This window comes from Tasmannia lanceolata, unplaced genomic scaffold (assembly GCF_043159265.1).
Source record: "Tasmannia lanceolata isolate RefF3 unplaced genomic scaffold, GAP_Taslan_0.1 ptg000019l, whole genome shotgun sequence".
NCBI lineage: Eukaryota > Viridiplantae > Streptophyta > Magnoliopsida > Canellales > Winteraceae > Tasmannia > Tasmannia lanceolata.
Window position 1 is genome coordinate 518,086 of NW_027518696.1, and position 12,052 is coordinate 530,137.

A 12,052-nucleotide genomic window follows, 5' to 3' on the forward strand; every position below is an offset into this window, starting at 1 on the left:
CCTTTGAGTGTTCTATATAAACACTCACTAGGGCTCATTTGCTATGCATCCAAGATTAATTAAAAAAAATCTCCATTACTTATCAGTGAGATTAAAAAGCAAGCCCTACGAAATGGACAGTCAGATCAATCTAACATGTTGCCCTATTAAGGCATTCCTGTCACTCTCCACACTTTATTAAGCACATTTCTTATTGGTCTTTGAGATCAAATTAGGAAAATACAAAGGACTAGGGTGCCATTATATATTGAAACAACTAAGTGAGAAATCAATTTTGCCAATTTTAAGTGTTTAATAAACTGAAAATAATGGAAGTGTTTATTTAAACGGAGCATAGTACCAAGTACAAAATTGTCGTCTTTGATTAATTTTTTTAATAAAGTCGAGAGTGCCACTCCCCAACTTATGTAGCCGAAGGAGGAAAAACTTTTTTTTTTGTCTTTTTTTGTTACTTTTTTTTGGGAGGTGGTATTTTTATTACTTATTATACATCAACTCAAAAATCTCAGGCGATTTAAGTCAAAGGAAGCAACCATGACTAACACAGATTAAAGATAAGCTATATTTATTAAAGAGAGGCTCATCTGTGTAACAGCCTCCAAGTGGGCACCAGGGAAGCCACTTTTATTCTTACATCCATACATGCATAGATAGACAGAAGACTAGCATATAACATCTGCTACTAGTGACATTAGTAGTACTAGTGTCTTCTTTGTTTGCTGTCTAAGGGAAAGTGTAGAGGGGTTTCCCATCTTTGCCATACACTCCATAGTTTTTCTCCCATGCATTCCCACGCTTGAGGTTCTCGTCATACATGCTACTAATGTAAGTCTCAAGGCGCCTCGGCCACTTTGGAGTCCCTTTCAGAACATGCTTAACCAGATTCGAGTTGTATGTCTGAGCATTGATGCTGGACGCATCTTGTCCTCCGCTGCGTGGCCATCCAGTGGCCCCCACGATAATCTTCACATCGCGCACGTTCATTGCTTCCATGGCATAATAGAATCCATCAACTACAGAGTCAAGCACATAATTGTACTCATAGTCGCCGTCCGTCACGAGTGGGTCAGTGGCGGTGAACAAGTAATGGGAGAGATCGGGCTGTTGAGGGTTTTTAACACGGACCGAGTGAGGGAATATGTTAACAAAGAGCGGAGTTTCATTTTCGGAGAGGAATGAAAGGATCGGTGATAGGTTGGCAGTGATGTTTTCATTGAAGGTGCAGGTGGAGGGTGGACTAGTGGGATCGTAGGCCTCGAGATCGGCGATACCGAGGGTGGTGGAGACTTTGATCTTATTCATGGTGTTGGGCTTTGCTTGGATTGCGCTAAATATGTTCATCATAGCTGGAAGCAAGTGATCAGAGTCTCTAGTGGCCAGTGCCTCATTCCCAACACAAATGTATTGGTATTTGATGGTTGGCCAATAGTCAAGTATGTATTTTTTGACCCAAGAATTTGCGGTCGCAGGATTTGTTGCCAGTGATCGGAGATCCGAGTTTGCAATGCAGATGGTGACTTTGATTTGGGTATTGGAGAGGGCATCAAGCACTTCAAAGGTTGGCTTCGGAAGCCACATTCCTGTGATGTGGTTCTGCTCGTACTGTTTCATGGTTTGTGTTACCGGTGGCAGGTTGTTCCCATCTCTTCCATAGACAAAACCAATCATAGAGCCTACATCATCATCACATATATAGAAAATGGGTAGTTAGTAAAGATGCATGTAAAGGCAAATGATATTTCCACGACCTTTTGTTTGCCCTTCCCCTAAAAATGACTTCATTTTGAGAAGGCAGTTAAAAGGGGGCGTATATACAGTCGCTTTTTCAAACAAAGACAACTAGAAGTGGGTGGAAATATCATTCCTCATATGTAAGTATGCATGCATGCATGCATTACTATATATATTATGTGGGATTTGCTAGGGACCATCCCAGAAGGCATTTTGTGAGCCGGCTGTTGCATGAGAGAGCAGCCACATAAGCTAACTTTGCAACAGATTTTGTCTTATTCATGAGGTGGCTGCTCTCTCATGCAACAGTCGGCCCGCGAAATGCCTTCTGCGATGTTCCCTAGCAAATCCCATATTATGTTCCTCTCGCTAGAAAAAAATGTACTTTTTCAAGAAAAGATTAGTGACTAGGTGTATGAGATGAGACTTAAATATACCTTACTATAGTCTATAGATAGATAGATAAATAGATGGAAACAGAGATAGAGGGAGAGAGGAATACCAGTAGGAAGTGCCATTGTGAGAGAGCAGAGAAACACACAGTACTAGTACTAACACTCACTCAAATGCCGATGCCTCCACCCCTTCACACTCTCTCCTTAAATAGAGGGGAAAGAGGATGCTAGATTCCTCTACACCCTCCTCTGTACTTGTCATAAGTCAATTTCGTAGATAAAAAGAATTCTTTAGGTTGATAAAAAGAAGATGCGATGCCTTTGCTTTATTAATTATTTCTTCTCTTTTCTAACCATATATCTTCTTCTGTTCTTGCAATCGGATAGAGGAGTATCTTATTATCTATACATGTACGTCACAACACCTAGGTGCCCCTTTTAAATGTGCCCCTTTTCATCACATGGGACACCAAACTGCAGTGTACGTAGCGATTAAATCCGTTGAATCCTTCTGACATGAAGTACATCAGCCGCTTTGCAGTCATCATTGATACTGGGTGTCCCAAGTGATGAAAAGAGGCGCATTTATCATTTCCCATGCTTTATGGTACGCGATATTCCCACTCCCTTTTTTAGCATTTTCACCATGTCTTTTTTTTTCTGAATATGTATACATTTCGATCACCTGCTTTTGTTTGTCTTTTTTCTAGAGATAAAATTATTTCCATGAAAAGAGAAACAAATGGGGGTGGAAATATCATTCTCCGCGAAGAAGTATTCATGGGAAACAAAATATCTCAAACATATAGACTTAGGCCCTCGGTTGGTACTTTAATACAAAACTGAAATCTTTTGGTATTTTAATACAAAAGTGGCATTTAGTTATGTTTCTAAAAGCTTGTTTTATTTACAAACCTTCCACCTTGCTCTTGAAACGTGAGTTTTCACTCTTCACTCTTCCCTCTTCCCTCCCAAAGTATATAGCTTTCCACTTCTCTTGCCTTGTGAATGAGAAGAGGAAAAAGGGGCCTGATGGGGTATAAAAACAGCAACCTGTAACAAGCCGACACCTGTCCAGGGGTATTATTGTAATTACCTCAGAGTAGGTAAACTCAAACCTATGGCAAGTCGACACCTGTCCTGGAGTAGGTGAACTCAAACCTATAGCAGGCCGCCACCTGTCCACGAGTGGATAATCCCACGTCACTAATTTTTCCCTATAAAAGGGGATTCAAGGTTCAAACCAAGGGGTAGTTAAAAATAACTTCTCACCCACCACTCTTAAACTCGCTCTGCACTCCTGCTCATACTGACTTGAGTGTCGAAGGGCCTGTCCGGAGTAACACTCCGGGTTGGTCATTCTGACCTCGTTTGCTCTTTACGCAGGGCTCAGCTACTCAGCTCCCTCACCTCGGTTTCTCGGGTCCTCCAGCTCGGCTCTTACGTCACTGTCATATCTGTTACTGATTTTAGGCCTAACAGATTGGCGCCATCCGTGGGACCACGAACTAAAAGCTGTTCAGATCCCCTTACAAAATGGCAGGACGGAGGACTGCTCGAGTACCCACTGCACGGACTGCTCGCGCAGTGCTACCTCGCAGGACCCCGAGTGAGCGAATCGCCTCACAGGTGGTGGCTACCTTTGCCATAGCCGAACAGAGCCCTGCTCGCTCGGAACACCTCAATCCTACTCCCACTCCGGATCAAGTCCAAGCTATTTTTCAACAAATGACGGCCCTTGTTGGTCAGTACCAGCAGTTGATCCAAGCGCCTCCCCAACATCCTCCAAAAGCTCCGCAACCTGTACAGGAAAGGTCACGCACTCATGGAGGAGAGTCGGCGCGTCAGGAGGAAAACCGGACTCACCACTCCACCAGGCGAGTCCATCACTCCAGAACAAGGTACGCCCACACAGAACCTCACCACCGCCGGAGATCACGGTCCCGCTCTGCACGAAAGCATCGACCCCAGGAAGACCGGGCGCCACAGGAAAAACTCTGACCTTATCGTAGGAGTCCGGAAAGCCAGTCTGGCTCCGCCGCGAGCCAATCCGTGGAGAGAAACAGGTCACTGGACCGACCAGACCGTAGATCTGATCCGATGCTACGGAGGATGGAAGAGATGGACCACATAATAGAAGAGCTGGCAAAGGATCAGAGCCGGCCCGCTTCTAGGGCGTTCTCAAGCAGAACGCCGTTCACCGATGACGTCATGGGTGCCCCAGCACCCAGAGGATTTAAAATGCCAATGGTCCCGCAATACGACGGGACCAGTGACCCTGTGGACCACTTAGAGACGTTCAGAACAATGATGCTCCTCCACGGTGCGTCAGACGACTTCCTCTGCAGAGCATTCCCGACGACCCTGACTGGTGCGGCAAGGGACTGGTACTCAAGGATCAAACCGAACACCATCAGCAACTTCGATGACTTCGGGGAAGATCTGGTCCCCCACTTCATGAGCAGCCGTAGGCCAAGGAAAACAACAGCATCCTTGATGGCCTTGCGGCAGGAGGATAATGAACCTCTGAAAGCCTTCGTCAGCCGCTTCAACAGGGAGGCACTTCAAGTGCCGAATCTAGATCCCTCAGCCGCTAGCAACGCGCTTCTCGCAGGTGCTAGATCTAATGATTTCCGCCGAGCAGTGGCCCGCCGGAATCCGCACTCTCTAGCAGATCTAATGGCCGGGGCAGAGGAATATATATCAGTGGAAGAGACACTGGCTGCCCTGGACTCAAATCGGAGGAGAACCTCTGAGGATAAAAACCCTACCAGGCAGCGTAGGGATGACAGGGCCCCCAGAAAAGAGAAGTCCCCGCAGAGGAGGGAAGAGAACTTCACCCCTCTCAACACCTCCCGGAGACACATACTGGCCGCTATCAATAGTGAAGAGTTCGTGAGGTGGCCGACCAGAATGATCTCCAAGGGAAATAAGAGGGACCAATCAAAGTACTGTCGGTTCCACAGGGACCACGGTCACGACACAGACGAATGTTGGCAGCTCAAGGAAGAAATCAAGCAGCTAATTGGCCGGGGCTACTTGAAAAAGTACGTCCGCAGTGACTGCCACAGACCGGAGCGCAGAGAGAAGAGTCTGCAGGGCCGCAGCCCTCGACGGTCGCAGCCACCCCCTGCGAAGAACCAATCTCCCCCTCCATCCAGTCCACAACCAGAAGTGCACCGATCCCAGCCAAGGGGAGTCATTGGCACAATTATGAGCGGGCACATCGTCTGCTGCTCGAAAAGCATATGCACGACGAGTCAACGCCGTGCACACATGCAGCAAGAAGATGAAGGCAGAGAACGAGATTTCCTTCTCAGATGCGGATCTCAACAACTTGATATTGCCACACGACGACGCATTGGTCATAACCATGCTCGTCGCAACCTGGGAGTTGAAGAAAATCCTGGTCGACAATGGGAGTTCGGCCGATATTTTGTACTATCATGCTTTCGAGAGAATGATGATAGGTGACGACCGCTTCAGGCCGGCAAACTCCGATCTGTTCAGTTTCTCGGGGGAAGTCGTGAAAATGGAAGGACAGATTGAACTCCCAGTCTTCGTCGGAGAGCCGCCCTGTCAAGCATTCGCGATGGTCAACTTCTAGGTAGTGAGGGCCACTTCGGTCTATAACGCTATCTTGGGACGACCCGGGCAGAACTTAATCCGCGCAGTCGCTTTAGCGTATCATCAGAAAATGAAGTTCATAACGCCAAACGGCGTGGGTGAGGTCAGAGGAGATCAACCGCAGTCCAGGGAGTGCTATGCCATGGCACTCAAAAGGCAAAGATGCATCGGAATCCTTGCCGATTGAACTACTTGATCTGAGAGACGAAGCACAGGTGACTGAACCCGCTGAAGACCTCAGAAAATACTAGGGCTGTACATTTAACCGCCTAAACCGATAAACCGAACCGAACCGGGCCTTTCGGTTTGGTTCGGTTCGGTTTTTAGTGGCATTGGTTCGGTCACGGTTTCGGTTTTCCATAAACCGTTTGGATCGGTTCGGTCACGGTCTAGGAAAAATTTCAACCGGAAAAACCGAACCGAACCGATGGACCGATGGTATTTTTCCCATTTTTTTATTTTTTATTATAAATCATATATATATATATATATATATATATATATATATATATCAATTTTCTTTACTTGGCACACCCAAATCTAATGTATTTAACTGGAAAGAGAAGAGACCGACCAAAATGGGTGGTTCCAAGTAAATAAATGGGCAGAAATATAACACCAAAGACCAAAAGAATAACTTATTATACGCTGAAAACTGAAAAGGGATAACCTCATAACCCTAGCTGACGGATTTTTCTCTCAAATCTCTACTCTATCTCCACTCTCTCTCGACCAAAACAGAAAAACCCTAGCCTAAGAAGGATTTTGTGCTTTTGATTCGCGAAAGAAGGATTTTGTAAATTTGATTCGGTAGCTGCACATTCGATCTGCGAAACGGCAAAACCCTAGCATTTGATTCAGATTTTTCTCTCAAATCTCTACTCTTTGAGGTATGCTTGAATATGCATCCCTTTTTCTTTGAGGTATGCTTGAATATGCATCCCTTTTTCTGCATTCGATATGCTTGAATATATCATTACCCCCTAAATCGTGTAAACTGAAGTAAAATTTCGTCAAAAATGTTTTTTCTTGTAATCCAAACAGGGCATAAAAGTAGCAGCAATCCAACTCAAGGAAATCGGATAAACCGTGAACCGAACCAAACCGATCCGGTCAAGATCGGTTTGGTTCGGTTCGGTTTGACCCCCAAACGGTTCGGTTACGGTTTGGAAATTTTCCAAACCAATGGCATCGGTTCGGTTCAAGAAATCCCCCAAAACCGAACCGGACCGAACCATGTGCAGCCCTAGAAAATACTATCAGTAGTAGACCACCTGGCGTGAAAGCGACTTTGTAAATATCTGCTGAATGTGAATGACAGAAGCTCTTTTGCAAATCTCTTCGTACAACTCGGAAACCCAGCTCGCTAAAACTCGGGTACTCTAGAAACCCAGTTCACTAAAACTCGGTACTTGCTATTTGGAAACCCAGTTCGCTAAAACTGGGTACTCGCTGCTTGGTTCGCCACGGCTCGTCTCCGCAAAGATCGGGAGCGCACTCCTGGTCCGGAACCAGGCCGGATGCAAAAACCAACGCCGCTTGGAAACCCAGTTCGCTAAAACTCGGGTACTCTGGAAACCCAGTTCACTAAAACTCGGGTACTCTGGAAACCCAGTTCACTAAAACTCGGGTACTTGCTATTTGGAAACCCAATTCGCTAAAACTGGGTACTCGCTGCTTGGTTCGCCACGGCTCGTCTTCGCAAAGATCAGGAGCGCACTACTGGTCCGGAACCACCCCGGATGCAAAAACCAACGCCGCTTGGAAACCCAGTTCATTAAAACTCAGGTACTCTGGAAACCCAGTTCACTAAAACTCGGGTACTTGCTATTTGGAAACCCGGTTCGCTAAAACTCGGGTACTCGCTGCTTGGTTCGCCACGGCTCGTCTCAGCAAAGACCGAGAGCGCACTCCTGGTCCGGATCCAGCCCGGACGCAAAAACCAACGCCGCTTGGAAACCCAGTTCGCTAAAACTAGGGTACTCATTACTTGGAAACCCAGTTCGCTAAAACTAGGGTACTCGCTGCTTGGTTCGCCACGGCTCGTCTCCGCAAAGATCGGGAGCGCACTCCTGGTCCGGAACCAGCCCGGATACAAAAACCAACGCCGCTTGGAAACCCAGTTCACTAAAACTCAGGTACTTGCTATTTGGAAGCCCAGTTCGCTAAAACTCGGGTACTCGCTGCTTGGTTCGCCACGGCTCGTCTCCGCAAAGACCGGGAGCGAACTCCTGGTCGGGAACTAGCCCGGATGCAAAAACCAACGCCGCTTGGAAACCCAGTTCGCTAAAACTAGGGTACTCATTACTTGGAAACCCAGTTCGCTAAAACTAGGGTACTCGCTGCTTGGTTTGCCACGGCTCGTCTCCGCAAAGATCGGGAGCCCACTCCTGGTCCGGAACCAGCCCGGATGCAAAAACCAACACCGCTTGGAAACCCAGTTCGCTAAAACTCGGGTACTCGCTGCTTGGTTTGCCACGGCTCATCTCCACCAAGAACGGGAGCGCACTCCTAGTCAGGAACGGGCCCAGGCAGAAAACCAAATCCTTGCAAAAACCCAAGTTCAATAAAACTTGGTCATCCTAAGCCGTTCAGAACATCTCCAGCCAGACTGGATGTAACGCGTGGGTAAAACTTAACCTGAAAAAGGTTTATCCGTCATCTCCAGCCGACCAAGATATAGCGCAGTGCGTTACAGGACAAAACTCTGGTCATCTAAAGCCGACCAGGACTCGGTGTGATTCTCTACAAGACAAAATTCAATTTCATCTTTTAGCAGATTGCGCTATATTCAGTTCATCTCAAGCCGAACTGGATATATCGCAATGCGCTACAGGACAAAATTCAAGTCATCTCAAGCCGAACTGGATATAGCACAATGCGCTACAGGACAAAATTCAGTTCATCTCAAGCCGACCTGGATATAGCGCAATGCGCTACAGGACAAAATTCAGGTCATCTCAAGCCAAACTGGATATAGCACAATGCACTACAGGACAAAATTCAGGTCATCTCAAGCCGAACTGAATATTGAGCAAAGCACTACAGGACAAAATTCAGGTCATCTCGAGCCGCACTGATTTTCCAGGCCGGACTGACGGCTCGGCCGCACTGATTTTCTAGGCCGGACTGACGGCTCGGCCGCACTGATTTTCCAGGCCGGACTGACGGCTTGGCCGCACTGCTTTTCCAGGCCGAACTGATGGCTTGGCCACACTGATTTTCCAGGCCGGACTGACGGCTTGGCCGCGCTGCTTTTCCAGGCCTGACTGACGGCTTGGCCGCACTGCTTTTCCAGGTCGGACTGACGGCTTGGCCGTACTGCTTTTCCAGGCTGGACTGACGGCTTGGCCGCACTGAATATGACGCGTCCGCTAGATGACAAAATTAGATTTTCCGAGCCGAACTGACGGCTTGGCCGCACTGATTTTCTAGGCCGGACTGACGGCTTGGCCGGACTGACGGCTTGGCCGTACTGCTTTTCCAGGCCGGACTGACGGCTTGGCCGCACTGCTTTTCCAGGTCAGACTGACGGCTTGGCCGCACTGAATATGACGCGTCCGCTAGATGACAAAAATCAGATTTTTCGGGCCGAACTGACAGCTTGGCCGCACTGATTTTCCAGGCCGGACTGACGGCTCGGCCGCACTGATTTTTCAGGCCGGACTGACGGCTTGGCCGCACTGATTTTCCAGGCCGAACTGATGGCTTGGCCGCACTGCTTTTCCAGGCTGGACTTACGGCTTGGCCGCACTGAATATGACGCGTCCGCTAGATGACAAATTTCCGGACTGATTCCCAGGCCTGACTGACAAATTTCCGGACTGATTCCCAGGCCGGACTGACAAACTTTCGGACTGCTTCCCAGGCCGGACTGACTCACAGTTCGGACTGACAAATTTCCGGACTGATTCCCAGGCCGGACTGACAAATTTTCTGACTGATTCCCAGGCCGGACTGACAAATTTCCGGACTGATCTCCAGGCCAGACAAACGGCTTCGCCGGACAGATTCCTCCCGATCAGGAATGTGACTCATCACACTTCCCCAAATCACTACAATGACTTGGAGAACTGGAGGGCAACTGATGGGGTATAAAAACAGCAACCTGTAACAAGCCGACACCTGTCCAGGGGTATTATTGTAATTACCTCAGAGTAGGTAAACTCAAACCTATGGCAAGTCGACACCTGTCCTGGAGTAGGTGAACTCAAACCTATAGCAGGCCGCCACCTGTCCACGAGTGGATAATCCCACGTCACTAATTTTTCCCTATAAAAGGGGATTCAAGGTTCAAACCAAGGGGTAGTTAAAAATAACTTCTCACCCACCACTCTTAAACTCGCTCTGCACTCCTGCTCATACTGACTTGAGTGTCGAAGGGCCTGTCCGGAGTAACACTCCGGGTTGGTCATTCTGACCTCGTTTGCTCTTTACACAGGGCTCAGCTACTCAGCTCCCTCACCTCGGTTTCTCGGGTCCTCCAGCTCGGCTCTTACGTCACTGTCATATCTGTTACTGATTTTAGGCCTAACAGGGCCTATGCACATGAGCCACCAAGTGCACCCAGTAGGCTTTTGGCTATACCATATACACATGCCGCCCGGCTGGGCCGGCCGCCCACTCGTGTGGCCTGAAGCTTTTTCCCTTTCCTCTAAACTATTTTTTTTATTTTTTGTTACTGTACATTTACATCCACCCTTAACTTCGCCGTGATTAGCCACTGTTATTTGAAGAATAACTTCGCTGTTCTTACGATATTTTGGGCGCGTTTCTTCCGCCGACACCAATATAACTTCATTGTTGTTTTGCATCGTGTCCGTTGGAGAAATGACCATTCGTCTTCTGAATTTGTAATGTACACAAAACGGATCTTCTCTTAATGGGTGTTTTGAAGGACTGTTTTTAACACATCAGAGGGTGTATTGAAAGGACACATTGGCTTTACAAAAACAAAGTTTCATCTACATTTTACACACAAAAGAATACAGAAATTGATCAGAAACGAAAGGCTCTCTGTTTTTATTTTCTTACTATTATTGTTTTCTCTTCTTATTTCTTGTTTTTGTTGGGCAATCGGAGTGTTCGCGTGGTTCGAATCTCTTAGAACATGTAGTTTCTTAGAGATCAACGGTGCCTCAGGATGTTGTATCTTGGGGGTGATTGTGTTCAGAAATTTGCTGCATCGGAATTAGTTTCCGCAGAGGCGTAAGTTCACCTTAAAGAGAGTGAGTTAGTCTGTGCCTCATCTCGCCGCATTGAAGAAAAGGTTTTACTAATGTTGTTTGTTTTTTCTGTTTCTCAAGAGAAATATGGTGAGCCATATTTATAGTATTTGAACAACACCCCTTGCATTTACAAGCCTTTGTACACAACACTGATCGAGTTGTGTTGAGTTATAGATAAACGCGACATTACAAATTGTAGATATGTGAGCAAGCTTCATCCACTATGTTGGCCATTGGCAGTGTTCGCCACAATTTTCACATGCATGAAAAGAGAATATCGAGGCATTTTATCATCATTCCTTCATTTCAAAAAAATTTTAGTTCAACAAGCAGCCATTGGAAGTCGTATCTCAAACTGGAGATTTATTCTGTTAATATCGAGGCATTTTATCATCATTCCTTCATTTTGAAAATTTTCGAGTTTAATAGGCAGCCATTGGAAGTCATATCTCAAACTGGAGATTTATTCTAAACAGATTAGGATCCGATTACGAGTCCGTCCTCTGTAACATCAGTATTGGCGAAGCCTCCAATTCTAACATATTATTAAGTTATTTCAATCCGAATTAGTCAAGAAATTCTAGTTTTGACGGACAAGTCTATAGAGAAAGATGAATTTCACAACACCGGAATATCCTCTTCTCAAATAGTGCAGCCAAGGTTTACACAAGCCCAAGATAAACAACCAAAGTGAAAGAAGAACAATGCCCAAAAGAGATGTGCTTCAATATATGATAGAAATAACAACACTACCAGATAAAGAACAATAAAAAGAAGAAAGCTTCAAACACTAGCTTGCACACAAGAGCTTCAATAAAGCTTCAATGGGCGTCTAGGTAGTGGAGAATCTCTACCAAAAAGGAGTTAATAAGAATAGGCTTAGTCAATGGAAAGTAAAGAGAAAATAGCTTAGGTAAGTGATAGTAGGTATGGGAAAGTGGTGTCATTAATGCTTAGGGAAGTGGTGGGTTTAGAGTTTCAAGTAGGGTTTGAATTTGAAATAGGTGAGTGGTGGGAAAAGATGTAGCAAACATGTGTGGCTCACACATGTGCAAGCTAGGCCAACAAAAG

The 12,052-nt window shown here is 46.4% G+C and overlaps 1 protein-coding gene across 1 annotated transcript; it reads right to left on the minus strand.

Moving 5' to 3' along the window:
• Positions 1-548: 548 nt before the first annotated feature.
• LOC143853190 (glucan endo-1,3-beta-glucosidase-like) lies at positions 549-2,370 on the minus strand. Its single transcript, XM_077362923.1, has 2 exons — positions 2,234-2,370; positions 549-1,673 (listed from the first exon to the last, which is right to left on the minus strand). The coding sequence occupies exons 1-2, from the start codon at positions 2,247-2,249 to the stop codon at positions 724-726; spliced, it is 966 nt and encodes a 321-aa protein (XP_077219038.1). The 5' UTR covers positions 2,250-2,370; the 3' UTR covers positions 549-723.
• Between the last annotated feature and the right edge of the window lie 9,682 nt (positions 2,371-12,052).